The sequence below is a fragment of the Kwoniella newhampshirensis genome, chromosome 1, assembly GCF_039105145.1.
Source record: "Kwoniella newhampshirensis strain CBS 13917 chromosome 1, whole genome shotgun sequence".
NCBI lineage: Eukaryota > Fungi > Basidiomycota > Tremellomycetes > Tremellales > Cryptococcaceae > Kwoniella > Kwoniella newhampshirensis.
In genome coordinates this window covers 25,481-43,521 of record NC_089955.1, presented here as the reverse complement: position 1 = coordinate 43,521, position 18,041 = coordinate 25,481, and the positions used below count along the sequence as shown (strand labels likewise).

The window sequence follows — 18,041 nt, the reverse complement described above, 5'->3', positions numbered from 1 at the left end:
GACCTTGAAGGAGAACCTCTCCACCTATAACCTTCTCTGATATACCGCAGCATGTCACAACAGGTCCTCTCGGGCGGGCCTGACACTCTTGATTTCAAGGATCTTGTCACTGTCGTCACTGGCGCCGGAAGTGGGATAGGAAGGGTGTAAGTATGCTCTGGCTTCGGTCGTCTTGAGTAAGCAAGCTATTGACCACCTCTACTTCTCTCTACCTCCTCTTGCGATCCTCAGCTACGCGCGCTTCTTTGCTGCTCGCGGTGCCAAAGTCGTCATCAACGATGTATCTCCTCAAGCCGCCCAGGCGGTCGTGGATGAGATCATCAAAGGTGAGTCCCTCTTCTCACATCACACCCGACTGAGAATCTAGCTCACATCGGCATCTATGAATAGCGGGCGGCAAGGCGGTTTCAGCTCCCGGCTCAGTCGCGGAAGGTGACAAAGTCATCGATCAAGCTGTCAAAGCCTTCGGAACAGTTCATATCTTGATCAACAATGCTGGTATCCTCCGTGAGTCTCCTTGATCATTTGCCGAATTCTGAACAGCAGAGATACTTATTCAGGGACATAGGCGACAAGGCATTCAAAAACCTATCAGAGCAAGATTGGGACCTCGTCACTCTAGTCCACCTTAAGGGTGCGTATTCGTGTACCAAGGCTTGCTGGCCTTTATTCCGACAACAGAAAGTGAGTAATTCTACCCCGAGGCACGGAAAGAGAGGTTCAGCTGATTTTTTGTACCAGTTTGGTCGAGTGATCAATACCGCTTCAGCTGCTGGATTGTACGGGAACATGGGTCAAGCAAACTACTCAGCTGCGAAAAGTTAGTGCTGAGCTATGATGGTAAAAAGAGCATGACTTACCTTGATTGGTGTAGTGGGTCTGGTCGGATTCACACGAACGCTTGCAAGGGAGGGAGTCAAGTACAATATCAAGACAAACGTCATTGTGCCTGTAAGTGAACTGACAGCTCCGTTGAGTTTTAGAGCTGATGCAAGAGCAGATGGCCGCTTCTGCTATGACGGAGACTATTTTGCCACCGGACATTCTCAAAGGGCTGAAACCAGAGTTTATTGCTCCACTCGTCGCCGTTCTCACGGCGAAGAATGTAAGCATCAGTATCAAAGCTGAAGAGACGCAATTGCTTACTCAACTGATCAGGGTCCGGATGTCAATGGACGCATATTTGAGCTTGGTGCCGGCTTCGTGTCCGAAGTGAGATGGGAGAGGTCAAAGGGTACGTCTCTCATCTTCTCCGAGATTGTAGCATTAGTAATAAGTCCCCATGCAGGAGCGGTCTGGAAGACCGACGACAGTTTCACGCCATCCGCTGTGGCCGAGAAGTGGTCGGAGGTACAAAATTTCGACTCGGCGGAACACCCACTGAGCAGCGAAGATGTCGACATGGTTGTAAGTCGTTATGCATCCAAGATGTGCAAGCCTGGCTGATAAATCTCCTCAGGGGCTGGCCAAGAAATCTAAAAGTCTCTCTTCAAATAAGCAATCATTACCACCCATCGATTTCAAGGGCAAGACAGTCATCATAACGGGTGCTGGTGCGGGGTTGGGACGTGACTACGCCCTTATGTTTGGAAAGCTTGGAGCCAACGTTGTCGTCAACGATGTGAGCAGTGAAGGGGCGGAGAAAGTTGTCGGAGAGGTCAAAGCCGGTCAGTAGTCTGTCTGTACACTTCTTGTCATTTGACTGACTTCCTTGCAGTCGGTGGAAACGCTGTGGCCGCTGTATGCTCTGCAGAAGAAGGCGAAGCGATCGTCAAGACCGCTGTCGATGCTTTCGGTACTGTACACGTTCTCATTGCAAACGCTGGTATCCTTCGAGATAAGGCTTTCGTGAACATGGATGAGAAGATGTGGGATCAAGTGATCGCAGTCCACTTGCGAGGCACCTTCAAAGTGAGTGTCCCGGACCGACAAGCATTTATATACTCCACTGACTTCTCCTGTAGTGTGCTAAGGCATGCTGGCCCGTCTTTCAGAAGCAGAAGTATGGTCGAATCATCACGACAGCTTCTCCGAACGGTATCTACGGCACTGTTGGCCAAGCAAACTATTCCACGGCGAAAGCGGCCCTCATCGGTCTCGCTAGAACTCTTGCCATCGAGGGTGCTCGTACCGGAATTCTGGTCAACTGTATCGCACCCCGAGCTGGAACAGCTATGACTGCAACAGTCTGGCCCAAAGAACTGATGGACGCCATGAAGGCTGAGTACGTGGCTCCAGTGGTCGGCTACCTCGCATCGGAAGCTTGTCAGGATAGCGGTACCTTCTACGAGGTGTTCGGTGGATATGCCGCGCAGATGAGATGGCAGAGGACGTACGGTGTGTCATTCCCCAATGACCGAGAGTTGAAGCCGGAAAGCATCGTCGCCAAGTGGAAAGAGATCACGACTTTCGATGACAGAGCCACCAACCCGTCTTCAGGTGCAGAGGCGCTTCAACAGATCATGGAGAACTTTGCCAATGTTGCTGCAAACTCCGAGGAGTCTGGAGACGTAGACTCATTCGAGGACAAGGAAGACACAGAAGAGGTAAAAACGGCAAAGAAGAATACACCGGAACCTGAAGAGTTCAGCTATACGGAGAGAGATGTGTTGCTCTACAACCTTGGTATCGGAGCGAAGGCGGATGAGCTGCAGTGGACGTACGAGAACTCGGATGGATTCTCTGTAAGTGTCAGTATTGTTTCGCACAATGTCACAGAACTCATGAAACTGCAGGCTCTACCAACGTTCGGTGTCATCCCGCAATTCGGCTCGTCGTCTGGAATGAGTATGGACTTCGTACCAAATTTCAATCCTGCCAAGCTCCTTCACGGCGAGCAATATCTCAAGATCAAAGCTCCAATTCCGACAAGCGGTACTGTTGTCAACCACGTCAGGCTATTGGAAGTCTTAGACAAGGGGAAGACAGCTGCTGTGACAGTGCTAGTGGACACCAAGGAGAAGTCAAGCGGGAAGAGCATCTTTGAGAGCCAAAGTACTGTCATTCTCAGAGGCAGTGGCGGGTTTGGAGGCAAAAAGAATGGTAGTGGTGGGTGTTCCCTTCTGACCATAATTGGCATCTCGATTCTGATCCTTGACGCCCAAAGATCGAGGAGCTGCTACAGCTGCGAACACCCCACCGAAGAGGAAGCCCGATGCGGTAGTGGAAGAGAAAACCACACCAGAGCAGGCAGCTATCTATCGGCTTTCAGGAGATTACAATCCTCTACACATTGATCCATCCTTTGCCAGTATGGGTGGTTTCCCCAAGCCTAGTGAGTTGATGAAGCTGGATATATGTCGGAAAGTGCAACTCACTCTTGACCTCTGCCAGTATTGCACGGTCTCTGCTCTATGGGTATTGCTGGAAAACATGTTCTCAAGACCTTCGGTCCCTATTCGGATATCAAGGTCCGTTTCGCAGGCACTGTCATCCCTGGTGAGACACTGGTCACGGAGATGTGGAAGGAGGGCAACAAGGTCATATTCTGTACGTGCCTTTCGGGTGTCGACGTGTAGAGAAACAAGCTGACATATCAGTGCCTTAGCTGCCAAGGTGAAAGAGCGGGATGCCCCAGCTTTGAGCAATGCGGCTGTTACATTGACTGGAGAGGACCAAGTCAAGGCGAAGCTCTGAGTTTGGATAGGTTTGACAATAGGTTGTACAGCTTGATATGTACCGTTTGCAATGAGCAATCCGTCTACGAAGCGAGGGTTCAGTTCGACGAAGTGTCGTTGGAACACTGCTTTCATGGGCTAACCTGAAGCCGACTTGTAGGGATGGCACACTGATAGACTGCACCCTAATAGACCAGTTTACAAGGGTATAGCTATATATACCAAGCAGATCAAGGATCGACTGTACCAGAGTTGCATGGGGTTGAGTTGTTCTTATCACAGATCTAGTACGTATGTAATAATGATGTACATGCATGCAATCTGGGTTAGATATAGTCGTGGGAAAAGAACCTAATGTTCACTGCGAAATTATGGAGAGCGGTCTCCTCAACATGCCTCGATCCTGGATCGATCGATATGCAGCGATATCAACAGATGCCTACCAGTATATCGTTGTCCGACATTCCTACGCACTGTACAGTACAATCGTTTTCCACAAAATGATGATGTCCAGCTCGGTTGTTCTCGTCCCCTTTCTCAAGTCGCTCGGATTCGGCGTGAAAGGGCCAGTCAAAGGTTCGTGTGGACATACGTTCTCTTTGCCTATCTTCGCATCGTGATGCCGGCCTCGACTACGAGTACCAGTGACTTACTGATACGTTCTCCTCTCGCTCATCTACCATGATGTAACTTCTCTCAGGCTCCCTCGCTGCCGAAACCCAATCGTCATACGGTGACGTCCCTGCCAACAGTCTCTTCTCTCTCTCGCAGAAGATCACCATGGGAGGAACTGTCACGTTCCGTATTTTGAACGAAGTCGTGGGAACGGCAAGGTCAAACGGTAAGTGCGATAAGCCCAGTGTCCCAAATCGCGTCTCACCCACAAACAACAGGGCTTCAGGTACCTAGATCCATGCTGACTTAAAAATACAGCCTTTTGGAGAATGCTGGTGCTCGTGGACATGCCACTTGCCAAGACCATTATAGACGCGACCGACACCATGGGCAGAATGAAGGGGAGCAATAGCGAGAAGACGAACACCAAACGCAATAAGAAGAAGAAGAAGAAGAGGGAGAAGAAGACTACCGTCAACTCGACATCGTGAAACACGACTTGCCAGGATTTGCGGTGGGGTAGGGCGAATTGACGAGTACTTTGTGCAGTGGCCGTCCTCACAGCGTCTTGATTGAAAGGAGTCAATTTTATTGCAGCAAACATGAGGAGGAGCATCATGTCGTACACTCGTCTGAACCGCCATGCAACCTCCCTGATCTTCACGTACTGCAGCTTCTTGCCAAAGCAAGGAAGGTTGTATAGCGGCAACAGGAAGGTTCGACGCTGGAGCAGAGGAAGATGCGCAGGTGACCGTCTGATCACTTGGCAATCCCTTTCTAGGGGGCCGACAATGGTTCTCTAAAGAGCGACCTGCGAGTACATAAACTTGACGGTCCACACTTTTGATTATCACACATCGACCTTTTCAAGAGCAAACAAACCACATCAATCCTCTGAACAATCAATATCGCGCAGACCAAGGATGTCGCCGCCGCAGAACTCAGGAGATCTTGCCGGCATGGGTTTCGGTATCAGTGGTGTTGCCCCTGGTAAGCTCATGTTCTCGACTACACATCCATTTCTGGCAAGAGGGCGATGAGTGCTGATCTTCGCCATATGATAGGCTCGCAGGCGGCAGCTCTCCAGTCAGACATCGGCAACGTTCCCGCTGGAGCAGCGTTCGCCAACGCTCAAAGCCTCGGAGCAAGAGGCGGTGGTGCTGGGGGTGGCGGTAAGGGAGGTGGCAACTCTGGAAGTGGTGGGGGAGGTGGTGGGGTTGGGGGGCGGAAAGAAGTGAAATCAGGTGAAACGGGTTTAAACCAGCTACGTATACTCTACTCGACGTCAACTGCTCTTTGTCAGATGGGTTGAATCTCATGGGAGATGTCGTGCTCCGGCGGGTTCACGAGGACAGACCCGTGACGCATAAACTAGATGCCAATGAGACTTCTACTGTATATGCCAAGTATCGGCCTCTGTCGTATATGATACAGCATGACTGTCCACCCCCCCCCATATCATAAGCTCCAAGCGACCCTTCCGAGCAAGGCGCCGACACCGACGGGATTGAGACTGTAGAGCCTCTTCAGAGTGTTATGAGACAGCCAGACCGGACCTCAACGACATGGCCCGGTGAAGCGGCTGTGATCATTGGTCGACAAGCTGTGCACCACCACTGTGACTGATCGTACTGTGATTGCAAGGGGTGGGCTCATCAGGAGATCAACCATACCATTCCATACCATGCCCAAACGTATCAATAGTCACGTAACTTAATTCAAAACCCCCCTCACCGACGATGTTCACAGCCAGGCACCATCCGCAACCGGGAAGAAAAGATGAGGAATAATGTTGCGTAACAACTTACAGAGAGATCTCGGCGTTTGTTTCTTGTGTTCTTGCAGTAACTCACAACGATCATCCTCTGACATTGCTTCCACGACATGAAAGAGACACAGCTCCCCACTCTGATCCCAGGACGGGATGCCTTTGATGTCCGCCATCGTATGCCCGGACTGTCACGCAAGACCATGTACTCGTTTGTTGGGCGGGGCATCACCGGAACCCCGGGCATAGCCCCCCAAAAGCAGTGTAAAAGGACGTCGGGGGTGATGGATGAGAGTCAGATCCCTTGGGTTCGCCCGTGTCCTGAAATAGACGACCATGTCTCTCCTGAAAGTAAAGTACCGAAAGGAGTCCGAGTCATCTTGTTTCCTTTTTATGCTGCACCACTGGGCTCCGACAAGGAATCTCCATCAGCTGTGACGCTGTGATGAAGCAAAGGAAGGGGAATGATTATATACCGATTCAGTACACATCCGGAGGGTTTTGCCCGTGACGATTTAATCTTATCCATTTTTCCCCTTGCTGTCTTGACCGATGTCCTCAAATCCACAGGGCTAGGTCCGTTGACACCGTTCGGAATGTCTATATAAATCATTGAAGCAAAGCATGCAGATGAAGAACGTCCTTGCGCCTCCCTTCACCACATCTCAGCTTCAATATCCCCATCTGTACAACATGATGTGCATAAGATCGCTTGCTCCTGCGGCCCTGTGGGCACTCTTGCTGGCCCATGCTGGTATGGCTGCTGTCGTTGTCGTGAGTAAGGATCACTGTACGCACGCCGATTGCTTACTGCTCGGTTTTGCAGCGACAACCAGCACCTGCTTGCAGCACACAGCCCATTGCCCATTCCGTGCCAATCTCAGCATCGAAGCCCATTGCGACGAGCGTCAGCAAGACTGCCAGCAAGGCTGTTTCCTCATCATCAACTGCCCAACCGAGCACCGTCTCTTCATCCACCTCGCACTTCGCCCCTTCCATGTCGGACACGTTCGTGTATGATCTAGACAATCAACCCATCGACGCGCCTACCATCAAGACCAAATCCGGGCTTTCCGTCAACGAGCATGTTTACATCGTGGACATGGAAGGTAGTACTGCTGAACAGATGCGAGTCGAACATTCTCGCTTGCAAGACACTGCTAACGGACCGACCGTAGCGCCAATTACCATGCCCAGGGCAAGAAGGTGATCTGTTACTTTAGCGCCGGTACTTGGGAACCATACAGGTGAGCAACACTTCAACCGATGCGGCTCTCGAGTCAAATTGCAACGCTGAATTCTTGTTTTGCTTTGGTCCCGCAGGAGCGATAGGAAGTCATTCAACTCGCAATGCTACTGTGGCAAGGGAGTGAGCACCGACTCCTCCGGCAAGTGCACCGGTGCAGGCTCCAACGACAACGAGCTCGAAGAATGGGGAGAATGGTGGCTTGACATCCACAACCCGTCTTGTTTGACCAACATCGAAAGCGTCATGTCGAGCCGAATCGCCGCCGCTGCTGCTAAGGGCTGTGACGGGGTTGATCCCGACAATGTGGACAGCGTGAGTACTGGTTTGGTGCAGATGTACCATGAATAACTCATAACAGGGTTGGTGCTGATACGTGCTGTCGCGTACTATAGTATTCCAACTCTCAGAAGTATGGGACGAGTGCACAAGACCAAGTCAATTATCTTCTCTGGCTCTCCAAGACCGCCCGATCGCATGGACTCGCCATTGACCTCAAGAATGCGGGCGGTCTCATCACCGGTGACTCTGGACAGCCTACCCAATGGGCCAACTCATTGGTGAACGCATTCGATTTCAACGTCATCGAATCTTGTGTAAGTAGGGGTTTTGAGTGCGGTGAGAGATCATACTCGGGCTTCGGCTGATCGCTCCTGCTAACAGCATCAATACAACGAGTGTAACATCTACGATCCTTTCTTGGCAGCTGGCAAGCCACAAATCCAGATCGAATACGGTACTAACATCAAGTCCTGTCCGACCCTCTCGGCTGGTCAGAAGCTGTTGGTATACAGCGAGAATGACCTCGATTCGAGTAAGATCACGCTCAGCTGTCAATAGGGCGATGGCGGAGGTGAAAGGGCAGGTCTCGTATATAGACACGATCGGAATTATTCTTTTATTTCCAAAATAGATGCAGGTCATCGCAGTAGTAAGGAAATCAAAATTAAAATGAATGAAAATCATCGTCCGCAATGATCACAGGTCGCTCTCGGCATCGGTGATTGGCGTGTGGTGCTATCGCGTGCGATCCACTCAACGTCATGTACGACTCCACCATGAACCACGACGTTTTAATCGACGTCAGATCGCGATGTCTACACTCGAGTATATATCCGAGAGTAGTGGTTGAGAATAGTCATCCTTCTCCCACCTGCATTCGCAAATCATATCACACATCATCATGTCTAGCAACGACCAATCCATCGAAGCTTCCACGGCTGCCATCAACTCTCACCAGGCCAAGACCGGTTCCGGTCCTCAAAGCGATTCCAGTGGGTGTCAACTTCAGTCATATCGAGTCTTCAGTGCAATGTGGGGACAATCTGCTGACAGGATGATGACCTTTGCCCAGCCGTTGATTCTGGTGTCAACGAGAATGTAACTTCTCAGTTCCCCGGATCGAAAGTCCAAGTCGGAGGTACCAAGCGGGGAGAGAACCCGACCATTCCAGATGAGGAAGGTGGTGAACAGAGCAAGACCACCGGTCGGTGAGTCGTCGATGATTCCTTCCCATTCCGGGTTTTCAAGTAGCCGTCTTTGTCTTTGTCTTTGTCTTTGTCTTTGTCTTCGTCTTCGTCTTTCTTTCCGTCGTCATCGACACTTGAGATCCGGCTGATGTCTTTGCGGACGTGGTAGACAAACCAAGGCGGATGACTTTGGAGGAGTCGGTGGACCGGAAGATAAGGTCAAGCAAGCGGAGACGGACCGTCCAGGTGATGACGATGTCACCGGCAATGTGAGGTCGTGAAGCAAGACTATATGAGGAACAATGCAAGTGTATACAACAGAGCACGTCGCCGATGGCCACGAATTGATCAGCGTAAATGCATCGGTCGAACCCATAAGTCAAATCTAGCTTGGACCATGGAAAAGAGCACAGTTCATCCCCGAAGCATAGCCAATGCTGCCATCGTCCGATCATGCGACCGACCACCTCTTGAATAGTGAACACGACCTGGTCGGTGACCGATGCACATGGTGACATCCGGCTCGGCCGATCTTGTCCCCTTATAAACGCTAACGGGCGCCCAGGAAATGCTCTCATGGTGAACGCTTCTACTGGCGCTCAGATGCTCGGTCAGATAAGCCACCACTCAGGTCAATGCGTTTCTTTTCCCCTTTGACCAGAAGATGTATCAACCATCGGAGCACACCATGACGGTGTCGGCCATTCCATCGTCCCCCATCTGGTCCGGGTTCACCTAGGAGGAGCCCAAACGAAGGATACAATCTCTCAAAACGTTTTATCAACTGCACCGAACGGAGCGCAAGGAAGATGACATCGACGTCAGAGACGGTACGAATGCGCTCACAACCCATGTCCAAAATAAAGTCACGAGCGATCATCTGGTAGTTAGCAGACGACAGACGACGGAGATGGTACATGCTGTCCATCTTGTGTGTTGCTCTGATAGATTCTGTATCTCAGCGAGAATGAAGGGAGACTGCCACAGCCATCGCCAATTGTACGAGCAGTTTCTCGATGGTACAGGTAGAGCGGGGTCTGTAGGTATATGCATGCATCTAATGTCTATCATCTAATATCTACAGTTCGCTCTAATGACTGATCGTTTTCGATATGCAATGCCCGATACAGTATGTCACAAAATCTATAGTAAGCTACATGCTTAATAACTGAAGATGTATCGCCTCTTCTTGCCGAACGGATACACCACCAACGCCGCTGCGAACAGACCAATGGCCAAGCCGATCCCCACCTGGACCATACGTATACTGCACAGGGAATCAGATCAGCACTCGACCTCGATACAGATTGGGTCGCTTCGCAGGCACTCACCTGACCACAACGGCAGTGTTGATCTGCTGGGTGTCGGAGCCACCGCTTGAGCTTGCCGAATCACCCGAGTTGGTATCGGAACTAGCGCTGAGACCACCAGCCGCTGCAATGGCATTTGGTACCTCGAGCAAGATACCGACTACCATAGAAGGGAAAGCCGAACCTCCACCTATCCGAGAGTAGAGGTTTCCTAGGATACTGCGAGTCATGAAGGTCAACAAATGGCTCTGCCATCGAATAGCAACTTACCCAATGGTGAATGCGGATACGGCAGACACGACGTTCGATTGGTCGATTTGCTGTTTGCAGAGTCAGCGTACGTCCGAACCGATACGGAATGTAGCTCACCTGAGTGAGGAAGAAGTTGACAGTGTAACCCGCACATCCTACCAAGACCATGACGACCATATCTTTGGACCGCCAGTCCGCGCGAAACCATACCGCCAACGAGAAAGCGAATAACGGTACCGCCAAGAATAACCACCAGTCGTTGGCTGTCAATGTACACTCAGCTTCTCATGCTTACATGTTATTGTTGAAAGCTGCTCACGTTCTGTGTACCACCAAAACTGCCAGTCAGGATTCCGATAACAAGCCACAGTTGTAGCTGATTCCGTGGTCGAGCTGCCGTTTGTAAAAGTAAAGGTTCCATTGTTGAAAGTGTTATCCCACATTGAGTTGTTGCCGTGAAAGGAGCCCGATACCGTCGCAGTAGCTGCGCTCGAGGTAGCAGTCGGTGCTTGAAGCTGTTTGGGACCGAAAGAATCCCAAATCTCACTCCCTATGCCCAGTCCCAAAGATAAGAATAAGGTATACACGACAGCCCAGACCAGTCGACTGATCGATTGTCATTAGCTTGGCGACTTTTTCTTATCCATGTCACTCACATTGCGCCAGCCACAACATTCTTGGATCCCAATTCGAGAGCTCCAAGACAGATGTGCCATCCGGGAAGGATGAGAACGATAGCGCCCTGTCCGAATATTCAGTACGTTGTCAGTCGCCAGGGGAAGGGACACCTACCGACACCAAGGATTGATAACAAAAATACTTTGATCCTCCCAGACCTCTCTGTATGTGAAAGTCAGCGTGGAAAGAAGGCCGGAAATGCGCGCGCCCGTCTACGCACCGCGATGAAACTCAATATGCCCGCCATCCCGATTTCGAAAATGTTCGAGATCAGCTGGTTGTTTTGCGCCACCGTGAACTGGACGATAGCGAGAAGACTCCCTAACACCCCTGACATCAAAATGTCGATGAAGGAGCCTGAGAAGGCAACTCGAGCCGAGGTGGCGGAAGTAACAGCTGCGGCGATGATGAGTGTGACGCGGGAGTATGGTACAGTCTAAAGCGACGTGTCAGTGCAAGTTGAACAAGCCCAAGACGGTTACTCACCCGCTTTTCTATCCGTCTGAGTACACGACATCCCTGACTCGCTGAAATCTCGTCTCGCACAACCTTCCGATACACTTCATGCACGAGGGATAGACGATACAGCTCCAAGCCTCCGCTAGGTCTGACGAAGAGGATGTCGGTGGAGTGGACATCGGAATCACGGAACGCGACGATCAGAACCGATGGGAAGAATATGAACGACGCTTCGACCTGAAGGATGTCTGCTGTGGCAGAAAGCCACGCCTCGACTGAATGAGCCGGAGCGCCGTAGCTGTGTTTGATCAGCGAGGGTTACGACGAGACAGGGAAGTCACTCACTTGACAACAGCTTTGGCAAGCATCTCAATAAATCTGCGTGTTGTGAGCGACGATCGTAGCCTTCTGTAAGATGTGTACTCACTTCTTCCTCTGGATGATATTCGAGACGTGTTTAGTCACTGCCAGCTCCTTCTGAATCCTCTTCCCTCTTCGTTTCTTCTTCTTGCTCTGTTTGCCCTTCAGCCAACCCTCCTCCATTGCCTTTTCCATATCGCCTCCGTGGGGCATACCCATCTCCTCCTCTTCCTTCCTATCCTTGTCGTCCTGCCTGGCTTTGGCTTCGCCCACGTTCTCGTACCAACTGACTTTGCGATACCCGTTGCCCGTCTCGGCATCAGGACCGGAAGCGGGTGCGACGTGCGCCAAAGTGGGAGTCGCAGCGGACACCAGACACGTGGTGGTGGTGATCAAAGCCGCCATCGAGCGGTTGGTTCCACCTATTTCAGCGGCTGCTTGTCGCTCTCTCGGGAAGCCGAACCAGGTTGCCGGAGATCCTCTCCCAGACATGAAACCCCTAAACTGCTGCGTCAAGGTCACTTGAGGGGAAGGTGTGACCTGATTGGAGAACCGTGGTGAAGGGATGTATGGCTCATTGAGATTCTGACTTCGGAGAGGGTGCTGTTGATGTCTTCGATTGCGATGTATCCTAGCGTCACCTTCCGATGGCAGGCCCTCTGCGTCCTCGGACCCCTCGTCTATCTCCCCGCTTCGACTATTCCTGCGACTCCCTCCAAGACTAGAGCTCCTCGAATGAGTGGCAAAGAGGGACGTTGAGCTCCACCTTCTCCTTGCTCTCCCGGAACGACCTCCTTCACCCTTTTCTCGTTTGCCCCGCAGTAAAGAATGCAGAGTACTTGCGTCCCTCTCTTCACCTTCGTTTCGGTACAAGCTGAGCAGAGTACTCAACACACCGCCTCCTCCGATGTGACTATCATCATCTGAAGAATCTCCCACGGACCAAGCAGATCCAGCGGAGGAGCGTCGACTGGACGCCCTCCGTCGGTTGGAAGGAGGACGAGGTAATGACTCGGAAGACGAAGCTGAGTTGAGGGACACCGCTGATGAAGGAACATTGGTATGGTCCGAGTCTGTGTGATCTGAGGAAGGCGGCGGGGGTCGTCGACGGGTATGCTTTCTGACTAACCGTGTTGCTGCTTGATGGACCTGTCTTTCTTCATCAGATATGTCGGGAGAATCGACGTACTCGTCGGTCATGTCGACGATATGATGTCTACCCTGTCGTTTGATCCAATGCACCTTGAGCCCTTCCTGACGACGGATTGTCTCTGGCTCAGCGGTTTCCGGCTGAGCTGCATCCGTTTCCGAGGGCACTCCAGCTTGTCTTTCCCCTCCTTCCTCCTCTTCCTCCTCTTCCTCCTCTTCCTCCTCCCCTACAAGAGAAGATCGACGTGACTCATCCTCAGCGAGTGTATCTTCCGTATCCGGTTCCCCTGGCACATCCTGTTGTGGTGCGAGTTTATCAGCAGGATCCCTCCGCGGACTCTTGTTGCTCCCGCTGCCGCCGCTGGTAGACTGATTCCTGTTGCTACTGTGATCGTAGCTCGGACCTGGATTCGGACTTGAGTCACGAGAATTGGCGGTGGATGTACCTGGTGTCTCTGGGATCGTGGTGGGTGGTTCGGAGTTTGAAGGAAGAGTGCTGTCCTGGGCTACAGTATCGTTTGCAGTGATGTTACCTGGCGTCGACATGAAACAGGACGTGTGGGAGAGAGAGAATGAGTGGGTCGTCGATGAATATGCTGTGATCCGATCCGTTGTGGATTGCAAAGAGAGAGAGAGAGAGAGAGAGAGATAGGCTTGTTTCTGGTTTGTAACCCAATGGACTGTCACCTTGTCCTTTGTTTCCCGGTTGACAAAACAAAAAAGATGGTTATTATTTATTTCCATTATAGTTTTTCACTGGAATCAGGGAAACAGACACTATGACATCACACTTTTCCCACTCTATTTGATCCCGTTCTCACCCTCAATGGAAACAAACCGTCTTCTCGGCCGTTGCTCGTTATCCTACTAGTAATCAATTTGTATCAGAATATTCACCCCGGGTTTCAGAATCAAAAGGTTTCAAGGATCATGGAGGGATCAAGAGAGAAGAACCAACAGCCTCTGCCGGCGGAGACTGCTGCTCTCAGTCCTGGTCAGATATCTGATGAAGCAACGCTGTTCGCCAGTCCACTTCCGATCGTCGGTGCCAGAAAAACAACGACGAGGATCGAAGTATGGGTTAGTAACCGGTGATACACAGTTTAACAGACTTTCCGTGCTGATCCATCTCACTCATTCAGTCATGGTACCTATATTACGTGGGGAACTCTGGACTAGGTGGGTCGGGTGTTTGGATCACGACTGTCAGCTCTCGGTGCTCAACACCCACAAATACACACGTCAGGTCCATTCAACTTTGCCATCTCCGCCTGGCAAAATCTGCTTTATCTGGCGGGATGGGATCCAGCGTATCCTAGAGGGACCGTCCCGTGTGGAGATGGAGGTGAGCTCAGAGCACAAGAACGTTGAGCTGATCGACAGGTTGTAGCCTGGTTGCGTTCGGGTCAGAACGATCTGGTGAGTTCCTGTTTCGACTGAGCATCGCTCACACTCCAGTAAACTCCATCGTCCTCATCACAAACGGATTATCCTTCGCTTGTCAAGCCGTGTTGTTCCTCATAGTCGGATCTTTTGCCGATTACGGAGTGTGGAGACCGCATATCACCACTGCCTTCACTATCCTCACATGGGCTGTCAGCTTTGCGTGGTTGGGCGTGGAGGAACCGTCAAAGTGAGCAGTGATGCTCAACGGTCCTTCCCGAACCAAGTGGCTAAGACGGCACAGATGGCAAGCCGGCACGGCATTGTACATCTTAGGTCTGATCGGATACCAAGGCGCTCTCACATTCTGGACTGCTGCGTTTCCCGGTTTGGCGAGGGATCTGCCCGAGATCAAAGAGAGTGAAACCAAATTGGCGACCGGGGCAACAGAGTACGTCGACGAAATTCCCAGTCGCTTGCTGACATCTGATAGTCAGAAGACCCATGACAATCTCGACATGTTGGCTAGAAACCGCCTCGCAAATGTATCCTTCTTGGTCTGCTCGCTCGGAGAATTGGTCATCCTTGCTATTCTAGCGGGTATCCTGGTGGGTGTCATCAACGACGATCCTAACAGCAACACGCGAGCTTTGAGCATCGTGTGTGCTTACAGTGCCGGAGTTTGGAGTGAGTGGTGCTCTTTGACCATTCGAAGCATTAAGCTGATTGTCACAGTTCTTTGCGCCATACCGTGGCTCTTCTACGAGCAATATCGACCAGGCAATCAGCTACCTCCTCGCACGAGCTACTTCACTGTTGGGTGAGTCAGACGGAGTACAGCCCAAACTTACATTTCCTAGCTTCAAGCAGATTTACCACGCATTCAGGTTGTGTTTCCGTCTCAAGCAGACATTCATCTATCTTGTATGTGTCTTCTTACTCCACAAAACAAACCTGATAGTGGACTTCAGGCCGCATACTTCTTCTTGGGAGATTGTTTGAATACAGTTGGTGAGCGCGTCGTGTATGTTACTGATGGTGCGATGCTGACATTCACTCAGTCACTGGTGAGACAGAAGGTCGACGCAGTACAGCAGCGCAAGCTCATCCCTCGCAGTCATTGCCACACTGCAGAACGAGGTCGTCTCGTATGACACCAAAATGCTCAATTAGTATGTGATTCCTACACACTTCCAGGAGCTGATGCCATCTCAGTCTGCTCATAGACGGTATTGCGGCTCAAGCTATCGGGTGAGTACCTCGTTTGGCCCCATGGAACACTTGCTGATGGTCTCTCAGCATTGGACTGTTCTGGGCAGTGCAGAAGAAGTATACTATCCCAACTAAGACCATGCTTCTCTTTGTGAGTACCCGACCTAGAGCCTTTGACTTTTCAGTTGACATATATATCGCAGAACGCCTTCTGGATCCTCGTTTTGTGTGCGTGGGGCTGTATCGGCATCACCCAGACCAAGTTCGGCTTTCACAACGCTTGGGAATTCTGGGCTTATCAAGCCTTCTATGGAGTGAGTACAAATCGATGAGTCCTTCGCTTACAAAAGATCGCCGTGTGCCCATGGTATGCTATCTCCGTAAGTTTACACCAGTTTCTGGTTTCTGCTGGTGCTGACTCATCAACAGCAAGCAATGATCTCGGAAGTCGTCCCAAGAGGAAAAGAAGTGAGTATCTTTACAAGAGCGTTCTGGCTTACCTCCAGTTCCTCTTCTTCGCTCTATTCTCTATCATCGGTAAAACGTCGAGTTTCATCGGTCCATTCGTCAGTAGCGCCATCATCGACGATTCAGGCAATAACAATATGCCTTTCACATTCCTGCTTGGACTCGGGTGCATGTCGGTTTGTATATTGGCATGTGTGAACGTGGACAAGTCTCGAAAGGAATGTAGAAAGTATCTCGAGGACGAGGCGATGAGAGTGTACGGGATGACCTCGGCGGAGTTGCTCGTGGTAGGTAACGCCAGCGAGATGGACGGTGGTCGACCGGTAGTCGTCGGCGTTGAAAAGGCTTAGACAACTGTATCTGTATGTGACGTCGTTCGGAACTCGGGAAGGGTAAAACAGTATATGCAGTACAGTACTCGCGTCATGTGTTACGGATCTATGTAATATAGTGGACCGGTACCTTCAGTGGTCCTCTCATCTGATCTCACTCAGCGCCGCGGCTCCTGCGCCAGCAGCATCGTCAATTCTATCTGCCCAGCCCAACGTCACGCCCCTCTCGTTCAACGCTGACAACAAAGACTGAAAATATCTATCTTGTGTACCCAATCCACCCGTGATCACCAATCCACCGGATCCTGACAATCCTTTGCTCTTCGCATGCGATTCCAAAACCGCGATATCATCGGCCAGAGCACCTGTGACACGTGTAAGCACGCATGCAGCGAGTGGACATGTTGTTGATAGGTTCAAGACATGTGGTGCGAGGGAGGCTATCCGGAGTTTTCGAGCGTTGGAAGCGGCGACGGGGTCTAGGTCCATAGGTACGTCATGCTATGAACGTTCATGTGAGTAGGGAATTGTGGTACGCCAGTAGAGAGGAGAGAGACACATACAGCTCGAGCAGGTACATCCGCTGTACTTTCCACTCGGTAAACCTTCCGCAGTACAGCAGCCAATCCACCCTCTCTCTCGTGACCTAGCCCATGATCATCCGCCGCCATTGCGATCGCCGTCAAACCCATATGATATCCTGATCCTGGATCACCGAAGAGATGTCCATGTCCCCTCTCTTCGCGAACGTCTCGTAGGTAGAGGGAGACGAAGAATGCTGGTTCAGCCCCAGGACGATGGATCCTGTGCCTGCGACTACGGCGATTCCCCAGGGTGTGGATCGCAGGAGGAACAGTGAGGATAGTATGAGGGCATCGTTCATGACGGTGAGGGATGATGAACTGAAAACGGAGTCGGGTTGATATACTCCTTAGCAGACCAATGCTTCTAGCTCACCTGGATGGACCGCCCGGGGAATCGTCAACAAACGAGCTGCGAAAGAAATGGTCTGTCAGAACGGCGACCGATATACAGATGGCAGGATGGAGGACATACTGCTCCAACCGTCTAGTCATGTTGATCACATCGTTGGGTGAATCGCAGCCAGATATCTGCGCAGAAGACTACCCGTCAGCATTGCTACACCATTGTATCTCAGTGAGAGCTCACTCCAACCCATATCCTCTCGAAATGCACCCGACATCTGTACTTATCACCGATGAAAGCTGTATGACCATTGGCCGCGACGCCAGACGGTAGTCGAAGGCTCGAGATTGCTTGGTCAACGGCACGAAGTATCCTGTCCCATGGGCGGTGCTCAACAGACTATCCGTTCGCGACATCTGCCATGTGACTCCTCCGTGCTCACTCTGTGCTGGACGTCTCGACCCCCAACTCAGACATGTTGGCCGATCCACCATATCCTCGCCCGACGATTTCGCCCTCCGCATTCGCGATCGCCGCCGCAGTCTTGGTACCTCCAGCCTGCGAGGTTTTCTTTCTCACGTCAGCAAGACCTGATCCTGTCACACAAGAGAGCCGACGGCCAGGACGAAGACGACAAGATCCGCTCACATCGACGCAGAGGTATAGGCCCTCAGGTGGCTGCAGCATACCAAATCAATCGGCAGGTATGGAGTATCTGTGTGAATGAGTATGCGACTCAGTTGACCGTGATCGTGATATCTCGAGTTCCGAACATATACACGCTGAGCTTTACGTA

At 51.4% G+C, this 18,041-nt stretch overlaps 9 protein-coding genes across 9 annotated transcripts; 7 read left to right on the top strand and 2 right to left on the bottom strand.

The window, feature by feature from the left end:
* Nucleotides 1–51: 51 nt before the first annotated feature.
* On the top strand, nucleotides 52–3,636 carry IAR55_000019 (uncharacterized protein; the record flags this gene model as incomplete). Its single annotated transcript, XM_066943159.1, has 16 exons — nucleotides 52–146; nucleotides 232–326; nucleotides 391–507; nucleotides 569–684; nucleotides 742–820; nucleotides 875–951; nucleotides 1,001–1,105; nucleotides 1,159–1,234; nucleotides 1,289–1,407; nucleotides 1,460–1,667; nucleotides 1,718–1,911; nucleotides 1,965–2,684; nucleotides 2,736–3,048; nucleotides 3,107–3,274; nucleotides 3,334–3,489; nucleotides 3,548–3,636. The coding sequence occupies 16 exons, from the start codon at nucleotides 52–54 to the stop codon at nucleotides 3,634–3,636; spliced, it is 2,727 nt and encodes a 908-aa protein (XP_066805701.1).
* A 761-nt stretch (nucleotides 3,637–4,397) lies between these two features.
* On the top strand, nucleotides 4,398–4,723 carry IAR55_000018 (uncharacterized protein; the record flags this gene model as incomplete). The annotated part of the gene is made up of 2 exons (XM_066943158.1): nucleotides 4,398–4,458; nucleotides 4,551–4,723. 2 exons carry the CDS (start codon nucleotides 4,398–4,400, stop codon nucleotides 4,721–4,723), a joined length of 234 nt encoding a protein of 77 aa, XP_066805700.1.
* Nucleotides 4,724–5,155: 432 nt separating this feature from the next.
* Nucleotides 5,156–5,544, top strand: IAR55_000017 (uncharacterized protein; the record flags this gene model as incomplete). Its single annotated transcript, XM_066943157.1, has 2 exons — nucleotides 5,156–5,222; nucleotides 5,297–5,544. 2 exons carry the CDS (start codon nucleotides 5,156–5,158, stop codon nucleotides 5,542–5,544), a joined length of 315 nt encoding a protein of 104 aa, XP_066805699.1.
* A 1,080-nt stretch (nucleotides 5,545–6,624) lies between these two features.
* On the top strand, nucleotides 6,625–8,086 carry IAR55_000016 (uncharacterized protein; the record flags this gene model as incomplete). Its single annotated transcript, XM_066943156.1, has 6 exons — nucleotides 6,625–6,774; nucleotides 6,827–7,128; nucleotides 7,179–7,247; nucleotides 7,324–7,561; nucleotides 7,642–7,842; nucleotides 7,910–8,086. 6 exons carry the CDS (start codon nucleotides 6,625–6,627, stop codon nucleotides 8,084–8,086), a joined length of 1,137 nt encoding a protein of 378 aa, XP_066805698.1.
* Nucleotides 8,087–8,429: 343 nt separating this feature from the next.
* Nucleotides 8,430–8,996, top strand: IAR55_000015 (uncharacterized protein; the record flags this gene model as incomplete). Its single annotated transcript, XM_066943155.1, has 3 exons — nucleotides 8,430–8,520; nucleotides 8,601–8,736; nucleotides 8,885–8,996. 3 exons carry the CDS (start codon nucleotides 8,430–8,432, stop codon nucleotides 8,994–8,996), a joined length of 339 nt encoding a protein of 112 aa, XP_066805697.1.
* An 880-nt stretch (nucleotides 8,997–9,876) lies between these two features.
* IAR55_000014 (uncharacterized protein) lies at nucleotides 9,877–13,469 on the bottom strand (the record flags this gene model as incomplete). Its single annotated transcript, XM_066943154.1, has 11 exons — nucleotides 9,877–9,982; nucleotides 10,047–10,244; nucleotides 10,296–10,345; nucleotides 10,395–10,540; nucleotides 10,597–10,883; nucleotides 10,934–11,019; nucleotides 11,070–11,117; nucleotides 11,176–11,391; nucleotides 11,442–11,712; nucleotides 11,760–11,792; nucleotides 11,842–13,469. The coding sequence occupies 11 exons, from the start codon at nucleotides 13,467–13,469 to the stop codon at nucleotides 9,877–9,879; spliced, it is 3,069 nt and encodes a 1,022-aa protein (XP_066805696.1).
* A 384-nt stretch (nucleotides 13,470–13,853) lies between these two features.
* Nucleotides 13,854–15,850, top strand: IAR55_000013 (uncharacterized protein; the record flags this gene model as incomplete). The annotated part of the gene is made up of 13 exons (XM_066943153.1): nucleotides 13,854–14,003; nucleotides 14,066–14,102; nucleotides 14,170–14,268; nucleotides 14,382–14,556; nucleotides 14,611–14,757; nucleotides 14,800–14,993; nucleotides 15,042–15,126; nucleotides 15,194–15,230; nucleotides 15,278–15,317; nucleotides 15,424–15,478; nucleotides 15,522–15,557; nucleotides 15,606–15,669; nucleotides 15,722–15,850. The coding sequence occupies 13 exons, from the start codon at nucleotides 13,854–13,856 to the stop codon at nucleotides 15,848–15,850; spliced, it is 1,248 nt and encodes a 415-aa protein (XP_066805695.1).
* Nucleotides 15,851–15,882: 32 nt separating this feature from the next.
* On the top strand, nucleotides 15,883–16,336 carry IAR55_000012 (uncharacterized protein; the record flags this gene model as incomplete). Its single annotated transcript, XM_066943152.1, has 2 exons — nucleotides 15,883–15,898; nucleotides 15,948–16,336. 2 exons carry the CDS (start codon nucleotides 15,883–15,885, stop codon nucleotides 16,334–16,336), a joined length of 405 nt encoding a protein of 134 aa, XP_066805694.1.
* Nucleotides 16,337–16,462: 126 nt separating this feature from the next.
* IAR55_000011 (uncharacterized protein) lies at nucleotides 16,463–17,932 on the bottom strand (the record flags this gene model as incomplete). The annotated part of the gene is made up of 7 exons (XM_066943151.1): nucleotides 16,463–16,819; nucleotides 16,882–17,128; nucleotides 17,276–17,311; nucleotides 17,375–17,430; nucleotides 17,489–17,618; nucleotides 17,688–17,803; nucleotides 17,894–17,932. 7 exons carry the CDS (start codon nucleotides 17,930–17,932, stop codon nucleotides 16,463–16,465), a joined length of 981 nt encoding a protein of 326 aa, XP_066805693.1.
* Nucleotides 17,933–18,041: the final 109 nt, after the last annotated feature.